The sequence below is a fragment of the Falco naumanni genome, chromosome 9, assembly GCF_017639655.2.
Source record: "Falco naumanni isolate bFalNau1 chromosome 9, bFalNau1.pat, whole genome shotgun sequence".
NCBI classification, from domain to species: domain Eukaryota; kingdom Metazoa; phylum Chordata; class Aves; order Falconiformes; family Falconidae; genus Falco; species Falco naumanni.
Genome location: NC_054062.1, coordinates 10,570,799 through 10,588,324, shown reverse-complemented (window position 1 = coordinate 10,588,324; position 17,526 = coordinate 10,570,799). Strand labels below are relative to the sequence as shown.

The 17,526-nt window shown below is 57.2% G+C and overlaps 1 protein-coding gene across 3 annotated transcripts in view; it reads right to left on the bottom strand.

Annotated features, from left to right (window-relative positions):
• Window positions 1–980: 980 nt before the first annotated feature.
• The window catches only part of LOC121094100 (carboxyl-terminal PDZ ligand of neuronal nitric oxide synthase protein-like), a 36,276-nt gene continuing 19,730 nt past the window's right edge, over window positions 981–17,526 (bottom strand). The window contains exons 2-11 of one of the 3 annotated variants that reach the window (XM_040607275.1): window positions 14,590–14,728; window positions 8,951–9,043; window positions 8,201–8,259; window positions 6,649–6,757; window positions 6,050–6,191; window positions 5,486–5,646; window positions 3,724–3,891; window positions 2,718–2,883; window positions 1,924–2,281; window positions 981–1,477 (exon numbers count right to left, since the gene is read on the bottom strand). In XM_040607275.1, the coding sequence (XP_040463209.1) occupies window positions 988–1,477; window positions 1,924–2,281; window positions 2,718–2,883; window positions 3,724–3,891; window positions 5,486–5,646; window positions 6,050–6,191; window positions 6,649–6,757; window positions 8,201–8,259; window positions 8,951–9,043; window positions 14,590–14,670 (1,827 nt within the window). In that variant the 5' untranslated portion in view covers window positions 14,671–14,728 and the 3' untranslated portion in view covers window positions 981–987. The remainder of the gene's footprint in view (window positions 1,478–1,923; window positions 2,282–2,717; window positions 2,884–3,723; window positions 3,892–5,485; window positions 5,647–6,049; window positions 6,192–6,648; window positions 6,758–8,200; window positions 8,260–8,950; window positions 9,044–14,589; window positions 14,729–17,526) is intronic. The other 2 variants (XM_040607274.1, XM_040607276.1) reach the window with 2 other exon arrangements.

Genomic DNA, 17,526 nt, shown 5'->3' with positions numbered 1-17,526 from the left:
GCGGGCAGTGGGTGCTGGGGCATGGGAAAAGGCACCTGTGGAGGGAGGCAGTGGTGGCTTTGCTGCGTGGGGAGGCGATGCTGGGGCTGCTGTCCCCAAAAGCCAGGCTGGCCTGGATGCAGCGTGGTGCTGGTGGGCACAGGCTGCCCTGGAGAGACCTGGCTGGTGGCAGCCACATCGCAGAGCTGGGCAGGGAGCAGAAGCGTGGCTGTGCCACATGGCCCTGCTTGTACTGCTGCTGCAGGTGGCAACCGCTGAATGGGGTTAGTGACAGCGCAGCAGCCTCGTGTCTGGGTGGTCGCAGCCCTGCGCCATGCTGTGCCCCTGCCCAGGGGCTCCTGACACTCAGCTCCCAGGGACATTTCTGCTGTGGAGCATCCCACGGGGAATGTTGGCTGGGTGGGAATCTCTTCACAGCAAGTCCAGCCAGTGCCACCCCCATGCAGCATGCTCTTCAGCAATGCTGTCTGCCAGCTCCTTGCCCTCCTGAGCTGCCTGGCAGGATGGCACATGCCCTGCCGGGGGCTGGGAAAGGCACCCGTCTGCTGTGGGAAGGCTGGGGCTGGTGCAGGGCTGCCTGCAGCCACCAGGCCAGCAGAAGGGATGTAGTGATGAACACGAATTGTGCCTCTGCCAGGCAGCAGTGGAGAGAGCTGCCCAGAGGCAGGGACCCTGTGCGGCACCCCTGGCTGTGTGAGCAGGGACAGGACAGGCAGCAGATGGGAGGACAGGGCAGCAGGAAGGCAGTGTGAGCTGGTGCAGATGGAGGGCAGGGGCTGGCCAGGTCGCATCCTGTGTGGCAGCCCCGAATGCGGTGAGAGGTGCTGCTACGTGGGATGGGGACAGCAAAGGGATCTGCCTCCCATCCCAGGCACAGGGGTCCCCAACCCCAGCGCGGGCCAGCGGAGCAGTGTGGACAGAGCTGCTGGGACTGCTTGCCAGGCAGGACAGGCTTGCAGGGACAGCTTGCCACCTACTGTGGTCCCTCTAAGAGGGGACCCTGCTGGGCCCCGTGGCAGTGTCTAGCTCTGGTTCAAGCAGCTCATCTTCAGAGAAGCTGATGTGCAAGCAGGTGTCATCCGCAGGGGAGAAGGGCAGCATGCTGTCCGTGGGGCTGGCCAAGGCCACCAAGTCCTTGGCCAGGGCCTCGCTGGCTGCAGGGTCATGGATGCTGGTCAAGGGGGACATCTGCCCTCTCTCTCCAGTCCTGTCCTTGCCCAGAGCGCGCTGGCAGGTCCCAGCAGGGATGGGTTCCATGCTGGAGGCAGCGCTCCGCGCAGGAGTCCTTGCCTCAGTGTCCAAGAGGGTGAGTGAGCTGGCAGCGATGCTGGTGAGGCTGGAGATGCTGGGGCTGGGCAGGCTCATGTGGGCAGCGCTCTCAGGCTTTACCTCCACTTCCAGGCTCGGGGAGGTCTTGCTTGACCTTTTGCGTAGGATGGGTGGTGGCGGGTTGAGCTTGGGAATGGGCTGCTGCCGCCTAGGAAGCAAAAGCAAAATGAGGAGGTGATGGGTACTTACCTGCAGGGGGGCATGGGCTGGCTGCCCCAGGCTCTCCAGAAGAGCTTTGCTAGGTCCCGTCAGTGCAACCCACTGCCTACAAATGCTGGAGTTGGGGTGATGTGGCAACGACCATTTGGTGGCAGGGGGATGGGTGCAGGGCAGGCAGCGACCACGCAAGGGGACACGGTGGGTTCCTTGCCCCAGCTTATTGCACCGGAGCCAGCGCACGGTCCCTTGCTGCCTGTCCCTGCCCCTGGGCGCCCAGAACACGGCGGTGTTCTTCCTCCCCAGCCCCTGCTGCCGCCAGCCCTCTGAAACGTGGGCCACACTGTGGGACCCTGCCAGGGCAGCAGTGGGGAGTGGGAGGCTCTGCTCAGAGTGGTCCCGCTCCAGCCAGGGGGAGACAGAAGTGGCACATCCTACCTGTCCTCGTCCCCTCTGTCTGTTTCGTCCACCTTCTGCCGGCTGCTCCCGTTGAGCAGTGCAAACTCGCTGACCTCGGAGCCCTCCACGCGCCGGCTGAGCCCGTCCTGCCCCTCCAGCACTGCCAGGCACTCGTCCCCCTCCTTGCTGCTGTAGCGGTGGCCGCCCCTCTCCAGGCTGACAAGGTTGAGGTAGGAGTCCCCGGGGCCCAGGGCTGGCAGCGAGCCGGGGGCCACGGGGCTGCCCAGGATGCTGGCGGGGGTGGAGGTGGATGGCAGGTGCATGTCCAAGCTGTAGTGGTTCTTCAGGTTCAGGGAGAGGGACTGGGCCAGGGACAGGTTTTGCAAGGAGCGGTCAACTGGCGAGAGAGGGACGAGGGGTGCATGAAGGGCTGGGGACCTCCAAGCCAGCAGCTCCCCTGGACCACGAGGAGTGCAAAGATGCTCTGCAGGGATGCTGCTGGGAGCACCACTACTGCTTCCCAGGACCTTAGGGGGTGCAGAGATGCTCCAAAGTCCCCCAGAGTCCGGTAGGCTGGTGCTGGTATCGCCCCAATTGCTCCCCGTGACAGCAAGGGGTGCAGAGATGCCCTGAAGCCTCCTCCCTCCCCGAGCCTGCTGGAACGGTGCTGGGAACATCCCAGCTGTTCCCCAGGATCGTGAGGGTGCAGAGATGGTCCAGAGGGATGGTGCTGGGGGCACCCCAGCACCCAACCCCCCCTGCCCCGGGGTGAGGCTGGAGGGGGTCTCACCCACCGCCCCAGGCTGCGTGCCAGCGGGGGGCACCGCGCTCACCCGGCTGCCGCTGCTCCTCCCGGGCTTCCAGCGCCGTCAGCTGCCGCACCAGCAGCGAGACGTGCTGCAGCAGGTCGCGGTTGGTCAGCAGGAGCTGCCGCACCCGGGCCTGCGCCTCGATCCGCGCCGCCGTCTCGGCCGCCAGCTGGTCCTTCAGCAGCTGCACCTGCGGGCCGGGGCCGTGCGGGGCAGGGGTGATGCGGGGCAGGGGTGATGCGGGGCAGGGGTGACGCGGGCCGGGGCCGTGCGGACCGGGGCGATGCGGGCAGCCCCGCCACCCCCGCCGCGGCGGCCCTCCGGCGCCCCCTGCCGGTCCCTCTGCGGCACCCCCTCCCCCCGGAGCCCCCGAGTCCCCCAGCTGGGGCGGGTGCGAGCGGGCAGGGGCTCCGCTGTGCCCCGGGGCCGGGGGGCGGCGCTGCGGAGGGGCCCGGCGCTGCGGAGGTGCCCGGCGCGGGAAGCGGGCTCCGCGGCCGGCGGGGGGGCAGGCGCGGGGGGGGGCTGCCGAAAGTGGGGTGAGACGGGGACTGGTGGCTCCGCCGCCCCCTGCGACCCTGCTCGAGTGGCCTGGGCTTCTCTGTGCAGGCAGCAACGTGGCGGGGGCCGAGCTGCGCTGCGAGCTATGCTGCAAGAAATGCAGCAAGCTGTGCTGCAAGCTATGCTGCAAGCAATGCTGCAAGCTACACTGCATGCTGTGCTGCCAACAGTGCTGCGAGCTGCACTGTGAGCTATGTTGGGAGCTGCACTGGGAGCTATGTTGGGAGCTGCACTGGGAGCTATGTTGGGAGCTGCACTGGGAGCTATGCTGCCAGCAACGGTGTAAGCTGTGCTGTAACAATGCTGTGAGCAATGCTGCAGGGGATGCTGCGAGCGTAAGCAACGCTGCGAGCTGTGCTGCGAGCTCCCTGCACTGCTCCCACCTGGCACCGCCGTCAGCCCAGCCTGGCCGGAGGCTGGGGCAGGGAGGGGAGATGGGCTGATGCTACCCGAGGAGGGGCAGGACGTGTACCTGGGCCACAGCCACTTGCGTCTGCTGCTGCTGCTGGAGAAGCTGCTGCTGGAGCAGCTGGAGGCAGTGCTGGGAGGCCAGTGGGGTGATGGAGGCTGAGGAGCAGGGGCTGCTGGGGCTGAGCAGCTGCTGGGAGCTGGCTGGGTGCAGGGAGTAGTTTTCAGCATCCTGGGCACAAAGAAACGGGCAGGGTGAGCGGACCAGCCAGCTCAGGCTGGGATTTGGATTGTGGCTCCCCACGGCACTGACCCCAGCACACTGACCCCAGCGTGGCAGTGACCCCCGCACCCCTGGTGCCAAGGGACTGTTGCAGGGGGCAGCTCTGGGCTTGGTGTCAGGCTCTGCATCTCTGTGATGTCTGGGAAAACGCATTTCCCACTCCCAGAGAGCTGGCAGGGGCTGCATCGTCTGCATCTGGCCCGTAGCTTGGAACAGGGAGGGCAGGTCCCCCGGGGAGGAGATGGCAGGGAGTGACCCAGATACCCCACCTGTGAGGTGGCTGCCCAGGCTGGGCCATATCCTGTTGCCTGAAGCATTTCCCAGTGGCAGCAGCAGTTCAGCGTCAGGGCCATCAGCACATGAAGCCACTGCAGTGGCCCCAGCCCTCGGAGATACCCGGCGTGAGAAGGGCAGTGCACACACTGACTGCTTTCAGAGCCGCTCCTAACCCAGCCGTGAGCCCCCTGCACCCCAGCACGGTGCTCAGAGCTCAGGCTCTGCCAGTTTGGCACAGGGTGGGTGACCTTGCAGCCACCTCACGTGCCCTGGGGACAATGCGGTGGCCCCCTGCGTGGCTCACCTGGCCCTCCGTAGCACTGGGGGTCTCAGCACACAGCCCAGAGCCAGGGAGTGCATCCCCTCCCCAGCTGGCAGCATCCCCCCTGACAGTGGGGCTGGTTTAGGACAGTGCCCTCCACAATGTGCCCCCCGGGAGCTGCCCCGCAGCCGCTGCCCTTCCTGCCCCCTGCCCGCCCCTGCCTGGCAGCTCCGGCACCCAGCGCAGGCAGCCCCGCTTTTCCCGCCACGGAAATGAGTCCCATTGAGTGCATTTCACGGCAGCTGTTTTCAGCCAGGCCCTGCAAGCGATACGATTGTGTGAGATGAAGCAATGCTATTCAGGCCGCCGGGAAGCGCTCACAGAGAAGCTCTGCAGAGCAGCTATTCATTGCTGCGAACCCACTGCTCATGCTGAACGCGCCCTGCGTTCCCTTCAGGGATGCTGCTCCCCAGACCTGGGGGGCGAGGGGAGCTGGGGATCGCTGCTGGGGGCAGTCGGACAAGTGACCACCACAGAGCAGCGCTGGGGGCACAGAAATCCACCCTACATGATGAGGATACAGTTACCTCACCAGAGAGATGCCTCCTCTTAGTTTCCTCCTGTTATGCGGCTGCTGCTGCAGGAGGGCCGTCCTGCATCACTTTCTAGCACTGTGCGATCGCTCCAGCAGAGCCCCCCTCCACTCTGCCCTGCCTGCCCTGGTGGGCTCTCCCGGGTTGCATTTGAAACCCACTCAGCCATGCGCCATGCCTCTCGCCTCTCCTCCCTGCCCCAGTGCTGAGGTGCAGCTTAGCTGCGCATAAACTGGAAGCTGAGCACCCTGTCCTGCCACGGGGGCTGCGAGAACAGGGAGCCAGGAGGGTGGTCTGCAGCAGGGTCGCCATGGAAGTCCCTCCAAATCAAGCTGTGATATAGTGGCCCCAAGCAGTGGGACCCCAGCAGCGGCAGAGCGCAGGGACTGTCCCCCAGCCTACCCCCCATTACCTGGCAGTTCTTATCCTTTGAGGCTTGCCCAGGTTTCAGCACGCCCAGGTCCCCCCTGGCACCTGGCACCTCTCCAGGTCCCCTCTCGGACACACAGATGCCGTCAGAGTCGATGCCAACCTTGTCTGCATCCGTGACCTTGGAGCCCTTTATCTGGTGAACTTCAGACGAGATAGATAAATAAACCCAAGCCCCCCCGCCCCGTGTGGGATCGCAGCAAGAAGCCAGGCCCCCCAAGAAGGGCTGGCAGCCAGGGTGACAGCTCAGGGACAATGGCCAGGACCTGCTCCAGATCTCGGTGTGCTGCAAAAGGGCAGGAGCAAGGGCATGGGCCAGGTGAGGGGCTGCTGCCTGCAGACCCTCAGCCTGCTGGGCACGGGGGCTCAGCCTCTGGCTCCTGATGCCGAGGGTGAGTGGGCAGACAGGGCAGATTCCCCACACCCCACATCCGAAGCTGTCACAAGGTGGCCTGTGAAGGACACGCCACCTTGCAGTTCCCCACCCCAAAGCATCCCTGCTGTGGAGGGAAGGGTCTGCCCGCACCCCACGGGAGCCTTGTGTCACCTTCCAGCGGCTGCTCCTCAGCTGACTTGTCGCTGGCACCGTCCGCCTGTCCGTCGGCGTTCTGCAGGGCGTGCTGCAGGCTCAGCTTGTGGCACACCTCGAAGGCCTGCCCCACTGTGCGCACCACCCGCATCGCCTGGCTCTGCGGAGCAAGCCCGGGTGTGCTCAGCCCTGCCGTGGCCACGCTGCTGCTGCCCCACCACCGATGGGACCCAAACTGGGAGCCTTCCCCCTGCTTCCCACCCCGGGGCTGCCCCACGCTGGCTGCTGCCACGTTTGTGCCTGCGCGGGGGGGGGCTCCAGCAGTGCCCACCGCTAGACATGACCCTGGGCAGCCCTCGGTGCCCCGATCTGGGAGATGGATGCTCTTATCTCCGTGTGGGCTGAGGCAGGTGCACTGCACCCCCGGCCCGGGCTGGCCAAGAGGGGACAGGTGCCAGGCATGGATTTTCAGGGACATCCAGCACCAGTGCTGCCTCAGTCTCTCCCCAGGGATCGGTACCCTCCAACCCAGCAGTTATTTGCATGGGGAGGTGTGAGGTCCCCCCGGAGACCTCTCGCCCAGGGATGATCCAGCCGTAGCCTCGGGAGCATCCTACCTTCTTCTTCGATTTGAAGACGTTGCACCTGAAGGAGTTGTTAGCGCCATCCCTTGCAATGTAACTAAATATTTTCAGGTCTTGTGAGTCATGAGACACATAGAAGATTCTAGGTGGGAGAGAGACAAAGGGAATTAAACACCCGAGGGGCTCTCTGCCCCACCCACCCCCAACAACCTCGGAGGCTCCTGTGTGCCCCCAGGATGGGCTGGCTCGCAGCACCCAGGCTGTGCTGGTGCGTGGCCCTTCCTGCAATTTTCAAGGCGATGGATTTATAGAGTGTTTCTGGCTTGATGGAAAACCTTTTGGTTTCTGAAGTAGGCAAAAGCTTTTTAAAGATGCTGTGGGAAAGCTAAAAAATCTATAGTATTGGAAAACACGTGGCTATTTTTAGTCCCAGCAATTAATCCCTGCCCAGGCTGCAGCGTGGCGTGCCTGCCTGCACAGCGAAGGTGCTGCCCACCCCGGCACCCGGCGCAGGGCCGCTCGCCGCAGCAGGCAGGTGGCACAGCACCAAAGCCAGTGTCCCCTGGATGCTTCTGCCAGGGATGAGGAGTGTACTCAGGGGATTTCTCCCTCTTCTGTTCAGGCTGCCTCTCCTCCCTGTGCTGTAAAACCGTTTTTAAAGACCTTTTTCTATGTTTGATTTAATTGGGTAAAAATGTGCCAAGTGAGGTCAGCTCTGAATAGAGAAGAAACCAAAGGGATTCTTGAAATGCTTTTTTTCTTTTACTCTTTCCTGTCACTGGAAATGTTTTTGTGTTGAACTTGCAATTATTGCTGATGTACCACATCTTGTAATAATCTTTAAAGAACATCAGAAGAGGTAGGCACGGATAACACACCAGCACATCCTCTTCTTCTGTCTCCTCATCAAGGGCTCTGACCCAGAAAACCAGTGTTGGTGACCCCAGTCCTCAGGGCTGTGGGTGTCGCACTGGCAGTACAACTATTCCCTTGAGAGATCTGACACCCTGGTGCAACCTGTGCTCTTACCTGTGTCCACAGGCTACGCACCATCACTGGGATCGCCTTCAAGGAAGCCATCCCTGATGACTCCTGAGGCATCAGGTTTAGTGTAAACCTCTGCATGGGGCTTGTGGTCTCCAAAACACTTTGAGATCCCATGGCAGGTGCTATGGGAAGTCAGTGCTGTCTTACCACGTCCTGTGTGGGTTAATTCCCCGTAAGCACTTACACCTTGGAGTAAGGCCCTTCAGAAGTGCGCAGCGAGCTGTGCTCTGAAGGAGAACCATGGGAAGCCTGTCTTCAGGGTCAGAATCAGAGAGTAATTCGGGTTGAAGGCACCTCTGGGGAGTCACCTAGACTAACCCTGCTCACAGCAGAGCCAGCTTCAAAGCTGGATCAGTCCATCTCACTCTCAAAAATGTATGAAAAGGATTCCCCATCAGCTGTGATTCTGCAACCTTGTTAGTTTTTCATAGTCCTTTGGAAAGTCAGCCTCGGTGGAGGTAACTCAGCAAGTGGGAGGATGGACACGCATCGCTGGGGGCTGACTGGACCTAACTGGTGTAAATCCCCTGCCACGTACCTGTACACAGGATCGTGCATCACCACCATCTTACTCTCATCCCAGGTCCACTCCTTTCTCTGCAAGCAGAGGGCAGAAACAAAATTACAGTGAGTCAGGTAAAAATGAAGCTCCACCATGGTGATGGGCAGGAACCCTGCCGAACGGTGCGTTTGTCACAAGCCAAAATCCAGGCGACAACTTGACTATATAAGCAATGGCTGTTTCATCAGTGTCTTGGATAAAAATAGAGTTCTTTGATCATTTATCATATCTGGTCATCTGATCACAGCCTTCAGAGCTGAAAATGGTCCCTAAGATTAATTTATAGCATCAAATATGCAGAAGAGTAACAGGTTTTGGGGAAGAAGGCTCTGAGCTAGGGCTTAGGAGATCTGGATCCAGCTGCTGGCTCAGCCTGGTGGGAAGCAGAGCCTGGGCGACGAGCTGAGGGGTGCTCAGCCCAGGCAGTGCGGAAAAAGCTTACTGGTATTAACAAGAAAAAGAAACTGTATTTCCTGAAAGCTTGATAGTTTTTGATAGAAAAAAGATCCTCTTCCCACAGTGTAGTTTTCCCACTCTTTTTTCAGCAAGGTTTTGTTATTTGATGAAAAATTGAGTGTTTTCTTGTGAAAATGCCATGTGGTTTTTAAGAAAAGACCAGTTTTGGTTAAAGTGACTACCCCGAGCGGCAGTAACAGCCAGACATGGCCAAAGCCAACATCCCAGGTGCTCCGGCCCCGAGTGCCCCCGCTGGGCTGGAGGTCTCACCTTCTGCTTCTTGCGCAGAATCACCTTCACCCCATCCACGGACACAATGATGCTCACTTTCTTCTTCTTAATGTTCTTGGCTTTGAATTCGTACTGGTGGGAAGAAAAACCCAGGTTAGAAGAGGGCTAGTGCTGAGGGGGAACCTGGGACAGCGTGCGGTATTAGTGTTTTGCATGAAAATGACGGGTTTGGGGTTAATCCCACCTGCCGAGGGAAGTGGGAACTGGTTTTATCCTGTGAAGAAAATCCATGCTGGGAAGGACCCGCTGCCATAGCTGGGATGGCTTTCTCAGGACCATCCCCTGGGAGAGGACAAGTGGAGCTTGATCCTCTGGACTACTTCTAGAGATTGTCAATCCGGATCCAGGAAGAACTTTCCTGATGTGTTGGCCATGCCTAGTCCAGAGGGACTTGGCACCAGACGCCCGATGGGGAGATGGCACTTGCGGCAAACAGCAAGCGGTGATTTATGGCATCTCCAGTGCCCTTGTGCTTCAGTGCTGCAATGCACGGGGAATATAAAGTGACTTACGAATTGCAGGGAGGGCCAGATGGGTGGCAATAATGCAATTATACCTCTGTCGTTTACATAATCACATTAACCTCAGTGGGCTTGGTATCTCTGGAGAAAAACCCAGCTCCTCACCTGCAGGTGTCTGCAGCCTGAACTCTCCTCCATTTATGTTTAAAATTGAATCTCTGGCTTTTAAATGTTGCTTTTGCTGACAGATCGAAGCACGGCAGAGCCCTTCCACTATGGAGACCTGTGTTTACAGTGCTGATCCTTACTGGCCCCATTTTAGGCACTATTTTTGGCTTCCAAATACAGCACTTCGATATTCCATATTTTTCACAGCCCCTATCTGAAATCCAGCTTTCCTGGGCCAGATCCTCAAGCTACCTAAACCAGCACACCCGTTACTGGCAGTGCAGCTACAGTGACAGCCACCATGCATCTATTAAAAAAGAAATCCCTTGGATTAACTCTATGTACAGTTATCATTGCTGGCAAGCAGAGGTTACAAATCCCCCGTTTTAATAGTCTAATAATGTCAACAGTGCTGGGACTTGACAAAGGGGACATCATGGGGACACCACCGCCTGCTCGTGCTGCCAGCAGCCGCAGCAAGGCTATAAACGTACGTGAGCATGGCCAAGCCGAGTGCCTGCTCTGCTCTCACTCCCCGACGGCTCTTGGCTCTCTCCGCATGCTGTCAGTTATGGTCCGCCAGAAAACCGGCTGTAGATGGGCTCTGGCTGTATCTTCCATCAGTCTGTCAAATTGGAAGCAGCTTGCAAGCTTTTCCTGCCAAGGTGCCAGGGTGATGCAGCCCCCTCTGGGCATCTTGTCACCCCGAGGGCAGCCAGCCACCTCACCAGCAAGCACCGTGCCACCGAACCATCCCTGTGCTGTCCTGACAGGCTCGTGGGGACAGGAGGTGCCTCCACTTCATCACCAGTTCATCACCAGCCTCCACTATCCCTTGGTATGCCTCTGCCACATCGCTTTAGAGAATCATCGCAGGCTGCAATTTGTAGACATGGAAGACAAGGTGATGCCAAGCAGCAGAGTGCAGCCTGAAGCCTACCTACACTGTGTAATTAGACATCTAATTAGAAATCTTATTGCTGCAGAGCTGCAGGTAGCAATTGAGATGTTAAGGGAGTCCAGGCACCTCTTTCAGGAGCCTGAAGCTGAAGGACTCGGTGTGTGGCTCCGTGTCATCGTGGCACCCAAGCACTGCAGAGAAGATAAGCGTCTTTCCAGCTCCTCAGCACCCATTGTAAGCCACGCCAGCCTCACAGGCAGAAAATTGGGTGGCTTTCATGTTTATCAGGCTTTTGATGCTGCTCATTGAATTCTTAGCACTCTGCAAGGTTTATGGTATCAGACAGGCCCCGGATTAAACCATAGCCTTTTGATCTCCCCATGAATTATTACTCTGAGACAAGCTCTTTAAAAAATCTATCTATAGCACCGTTGCGTGTAAAGCCAGAGCTAAATTTGCAATACACGTTTTTTATTTATAGGGAGGAATGAAATGATGGGTGAGGTGGGGAATGCATCCCGCAGACTGCCGCGGGCCGGGGGGGACCAGCAGGGGACACACACGCCTGTGGGGCTGAGGCTGGGTGGCTGCGCTCACCAGCCTTGGCACCTGGGGAGGCTTCTCCCAGCCTCCTGCCAGGCAGCCCCTCGGTGCCCAGCGCCCCCAGCCCAGCCCCACTGCCAGGCTGGAGCTGAAGCTTCCTCCTCCCCTGCGCTCAGCACCGCCAAACTGTTTCTCCTTGTCTGCTCGCATGAATGTCAATAAAACTGGGATAGATTGTTCTGCCTGCTAAAGAGCTATTTATCTCTCTTTATACACAAATGGCTGGGAAAATACTAGCCAAGCTTTCCAAGAAAGAGCAACACAGTGTATTTTCCCCTTGTAGCAACAGGGGTGCAATTACATTCAAACAAGGCTCTTCACTCAAAGGCTTTAAGCAAAGTCCAAGTCTGGAATTTGCAGAGATGCTTTTTCTTTCTCTCTTGGACAGAAAGGAACAACCGGGAGCAGTGGCAGTGCATCTCCGGGTGCTGCCAGGAGTGATGGCAAGTCTCTGTAAAGCCAGGGAGCTCCAGCCAGCTACCACACCGCATTACCCCAGCCTGACTCTGGGACAGGTATGGGGGGGCTTCAGCTCCAAGCAGAGCTGTAGAGCCGCTGCGAGCACTTGGCACACTTTGCCCTTGCCCCTGCTGTGGCCGGTGCTGAGCTGCTGAGCCATGCTGGGGCAGCCGGGGCTGGGGAGGCACATGGGGCAGGTGGGAGCAGAGCTCAGAGCTTCTCCCCCACCCTGGCGACACATACACCCTACACACAGTGTCTGAAGCAGTTTTGACCCTTGCAATCTGCAGGCAGTGCCCTGAGGCTCTGCTCTTGATGCAGCCCTTTGCCACAACATGGTCAGTGAGGAAGGAGGCCGAGCAGTTTGCCAGTCCTGCTTGCTCTGTGCAGCTCGCGGACGCTGATGCTTGTGCCTTGCTGCTGCATCCTTGTCATCAGAGCATCTGCAAAGGGCCAGCATGCTCCCTACAGCAGAGGTGCCAGGGTCCCAGCCATGGCAGAATTAGCTTGGCCTGAAAACAGTTACTGGGCCCCAAAATCCTTTCTAAAGGGTGCAAACCCTCGAGCAGCAGGAGCTGTAGGGTGGCCCAGCCCCCAGCGGCTGCTCAGCATGCAGGGCAGTAATGCCAGCTGGGTGCGAGTGCTGCGCTCCAGGGCGCAGTGCTGGGCGAAAGCCCCACCAGCCCATACCGCACCAGCTTGGGTTGGACTCTCCATCTCTACACAGGAGAGGCAGATGGGATACAGCTTCAGTCATTTAATTGCTTCCTATCAAGCAGGAATCAGTATTTTAATTAACTGTGATTTATATAAGGACAAAAAAGCACATGAAAAAATGCACTCCAAGATAGCAGACTTTATCTCCTGTAAAAATGTTCATGCATAAACCAACATACACCTTAGCATGAGGCTCCTGACTAACCTGGCACTGTCGTCAGAGAGCAAAGTCTAGTCACTGATATTTTTTTTCTTGCTATTGAATCGATATGATGTTATTTCCCAAATTTTTCAAGGTTACCGACAAATCCAAACGCACAGAGCAGTGCTCATCTTCTCCGCTGCCTTCTGAGATTCAGTTGTTATTCTCCTCCTGCTTGTGCTATCCTATGGGGGAAAGCGTTCCAGATGTTAAGGGATCTGGAGCTGCCCTTACATGTGGCGATTCACTAGGCAAGCCTGGCACCTTTCCTAACTATGGAAACAAGACGGGACATTTTACAAAAAAATGCATGTTAAAAAAGGGCAACGCATCTCATTTAGTTTAGCAGCGTCATTAATTCTGTATCTGATGTGTCTGACCTGGAATAGTTTCCATTTCTGCTTTTAAATCTCTGTGTTCAAGTCCTTGCCTTTCATACAGTCCCACACAGTGCTGGCATGCAATATTAACTTACCCAAGAGCTAAAGACTGTATGACTAGAAATGTTAATGGTGCCGTGTAATGCATATTTCATCTGATAATTCCACCCAAGCAGATATAAATTACACATGCAGTTACCAGCTTCCATCTGCTGATGAAAGAGATGGGCTAATGCACATTGGAAATCATATGCAGTTTCCAACACTAAGAACAACTCGCATGAATAGAGTTATTCAAGGAAGCAATTCTTAATGTGATTAATTACTGAAGGTATCAGGGCCTTCATTATGCAAATGAAAACTGTCATAAAACAGAGAGTTTGCAGGTCTTAGAGGCAGGCTGTGTTTCCAAAAAATGCATCTTCCTCATTAACAAAGAGCAGAAGGGCGGGACTCGAGGGAGCCGGCAGCGCCAGGACACGCTCCCTGCCATGGTTCAAACGGCGTTTGCTGCTGCAGCCCAAGTGGTATTAAAGGAAATCAAGGCAGAGGCTCTCCACATTTTGGAACAGGAGCACATCAGTGCTCCCAATTGCTGCCGGGTAAGTACTTTGTTTGTGTGCCCAAAGGAAGGTGCCAAAGGCTTGGAAATGGAAGACTTCCTCGTGCAGCTGTAAATTCTCCAGCCAGCCCTTAGCCTGCTGTCCTGCCCCAGCCTCCCCTTGCCCCGTCCCGGCCTGGCAGGCTGCAGGATGTATGTGTCCATAAACAACCCCTCAACAATAAGCAGTCCCAGTCCCTTCCCAGACCTGGCCCGCCAGGCGGACACAGGGAGCATGGCAATGAGGAGGTGGGAATCTGCTCGGCTCTGCCCCCCGACTGACCCCGGCAAGACCCACCGGTCCCTGCTGCCGCTCCTGGGTTGGCACACGGCCGCATCCCAGCCACGAGGGAGGTATCCTTCCCTCCTGCTGCAGCACACAACCTCTGATACCATATAAGCACCATTTTAGTAATTAAAGCCATGATGAATCCAAGTATTTCAAGTTCAGGAATGTAATTAATTTCAAACCAAACTGACCCGCATGGCATGAGGACACAGTGTTACCTTGACTGCTGTTTGAATTACTGATGCTTGGTGTGCTGCTGCCTGGAACTGATGCTACAGAGAACTCCTGACTTCTTCTCCCAGCAGGAGCCAAGCGCTGCGTGCGGCCTCGGGGTAACAAATGAGTGGTGTCGGTTCCCACATCCTTTGGACCGTGGGCTGCGCTCCAGCCTCCAGTGCCCCCATGGGTCCCCACAGCCCCTTCAGCATCACATCACACCTTCCTGCGCCAGCCCCGGCACAGCGGCGGTGTCACTGGCCAGCCGCAGCCGCTCCATCGCGGCCTCTGGCTGGAAACCACTGGGTTATGGCCTTTCCTTTGTTCGCCTTGGAAAGCATGTGCCTGTCTGGATCCTATGAACCCCCAGTGCCCGGCGGCGGGGTGCGTGCCCCCAGGGACGTGGCCAGTGTGAATGCGGCCGGGCATAGTCCGGGTCTGTGCTGCAGTAACTGGGCAACACGGACACAAAAGCGACGCAGGAAGCAGCGGAGCCCAGGAGCGCACCTCCTGCCCGGTGCAGAAACAAGGATTTATGATCCTTGGAAACATAAAACTGTTCACTGGAAAGCAGAAACCGAAGGGTGAGTACAATAGGCAAGGAGAATGCTGGCAACGTACCCAAAGTCTTTTTTTCTCATTTAAATTAGCTCCTTCAACCATCCAACAAATTCTCTGTAGATACCGCAGACCGCTCCCCATGTGGCGAGCTGAAGGGGGCTCAGGAGCCCTCCCGGCCCCGCTGGGTTTCTGGGAGTCCCTGGAAGGGCAGCAAGTAAATGTGACCATAGTTCATCACACAGGATTTATTTATTCATTCCTAGTTCTGTGCTCTGGCAGCCGTGCTCGCTGCCTGTGGAGCCAGGCAGGACTCCTGACTTCTCCGTGGATGTAGGACAGCGTCTGCAGGCTTGTGCCCCCACCCTGGCGCTGGGGCTGGGGTGCTGCAACGTGACTTCAGCTCGTTTGTGGGGAGCAGCTGCCTGCGGGCGCTTCTGTGCCAGACCTCAGGTTGGGGCTCGTGGCCACAGGCTTTGACAGGCCCCATGATCCCCTTTCCTCCTTTTACAGTTCTCAGGAGCTGACCGGTGGAGGACTGAGTTTGCACATTTGAGTGTAACCCTCTGTCCCCTTCTCAACCTCAGCATAATCTCTGGTGACTGACATCACATCCTCGCCCCTCTCAGCACCACCCATGGGGGTTCAGGACCCCAGCGATCATGCACCAGAAGGTCCCACCACACTCTCCTCCCCAGGACCCCTGAGCATCGGTCCTTTCCTGCCTGGCAGTTCATGCAGATAACCCCCAGGAGACACGGGCAGCAGCAGCAGGGTCCCCAGTACAGCACCCTGTCCCTGGGGAGCTCCACATGCTCCTTCCTGAGGACTCCACCTAAACCACTGTCTCCACAGAACCCACCCAGCAATGCCGATGTCCCCGGTGACAGCCTGAGCTTTGATTAGTCTTGGCAAGGAAAGCACCACGGGACAGACTGGCCCCCGATGGTGTACTGACAGGATTACCGCAGCCAGCCCGGAGCCCGTGCCCTGTGCACAGCAGGTCTCAGATGCTGTTTCAGGTGCAGGAGCTGGCGACAACTTGTGGCATAGCTGTGAGGGAAGGATGAACTGCAAAATCCAGTCTACGTGTTCAAAATCTCCCCAACAGACTACATCTAAGGTACACAAAATATCTGCTTCCCAACACCGGCTTGGCCAGGCAGGTGGGTAACTGCTCTTTGGGAGCTGGAAGCAGAAGTCCTCAAAGGTTGGCCAAGGGGCATGGGATGGACTCCAGGATTATGGAATCACAGCACTTGGCTCTAGCAAGAGGACAGCCCTTCTGCTCTACAGCCTCCCACCAAGCCAAGCTGCCTTGCTGGGATCATCTCTCATGAACTGTGCTGACACCTCTGGCTCTTCTCACTTTGACCACTTCACAGTGACCAACCCTGAAGAGGTGTTAATGGTCCTGACCAGCCTCACCTGGGGCCTCCACCCCCACCCATGGGCACAGGGATCACATTTAAGCTCAGCTCTGGGCCTTGAACTGCTTCCTGAGCTCCAGTGCAAGAGAGCATTGGTCTCCAGTTCAGCCATGGCTGTGCCTGGCTATGGATCTGCTGATCCCAACCTGAAGACTGACTGCCCAGCTGGGCCACAGATCTGTCTCATCAGCATGGACCTGCCCAATGATCTGGACTCTTGGATGAACCTGGTTGCTACCCAGGGTCTGCTCTGCTCATCTTGCTCAGGTATGATGGGATGAGGCCTTGGCCCACAAGGCCCCTGCCCTGCCAGCCGCGTTACTGTGTTTGGCTTCCAGCTCCTCCTCACTGAGGCAGCAAAGCCACCCTTGCTGCTCCCTGACCTCAGGGCAGCATGTGGCCCCTCACAGCTGCCTTGGTGCAAGGAGATGCACAAGCACCTCACTGATGAGAGGTCTGGTGGGCAAAGCCTTCACTGATGCCCCAGCTTGCTGTCAGCCCCTCACTGCAACCAGAGCTGAGCAGCGCTGTGGGTTGCGGAGGGATGAAAGGCATCAGAGGAAATTGAAAGCCCCTGAATTAAGCTAAGAAAATGTTTGTGTTTCTGGAGTCTCCTGTTTGGTATTGTCAGCACTATTTCAGTTGGTCTAATCTGCAGGTCTTTGTGGACCCGTGCCCCACGAACCCTCAGTTGGCACGAGGGCACTTCAGCTGTGTTCAGTTAGTTCCTGGCTTAGCCTGTAACTGTGGCTCCAAAAGTAGCTTCTTGAAAGTTGTCTGTACGTGGAAAAGGGAGTGCAAGCTCGGCCCGGTCCTCTTGGGCTATGTGGCAGCTCTCTGCAGACATGCAGGTGTTTTCTGTCTCTCTTTAGGATGCTCTTTAAGGGACAGAGGTTTCACCAGACAACACCAGGAATGCTGGGCATGCCTGACCTGGCTGCCTCCTGTTTGGCTTTGGAGATGCGCTGGGGTGATGTGTGTGAGCGAAGCCACAACAGTACTTAGGGTCTAAGGCGAAAAAAATAATCCCCTAGGAAGCAGTACCAAGCGACACTCCCCTGCCAGGGTTTTGGAAGCTGCAGGGAAGCAGTGTGTGGATAAGAGGAGAACAACCTGTGGATCCAGGCTCTCTGGATGCTCCTTCCCCAAAACAGCTTTAAGACTCTGATTTTATTGAAATAAAGCACTGACAGGTTACTTCATCCCAAACAGCTGGTGTGCTCTCTCTACATTCCCTTCCAGACACCCTGCCTGCTATCATGCCAGGCTTCTCCTCCTGCCTGTCACCTTGGTGGAGTGATGGTTCATGGAGAGACTGAAGTAAACAAGCCTCTGAGCACCGTTTTGGGAAAAATGTTTCTTTCAGGAAAGGAGCGGTACAGCTCAGCAAAACATGCCTGACAATTTTCTGCCTTTATAAATATTCAAAACCAGCCGCACTGGGAGCTGACTAATCTGAAGACCTTCCCTGAAAAGAGCTTTCCATGCTTCGAATTCTTTCACAGACATGAATCCTGAGCTGTAACGTTTCCCTGAGGTGGGCAGATGTTAGCCAGAGTCCCAACACAGG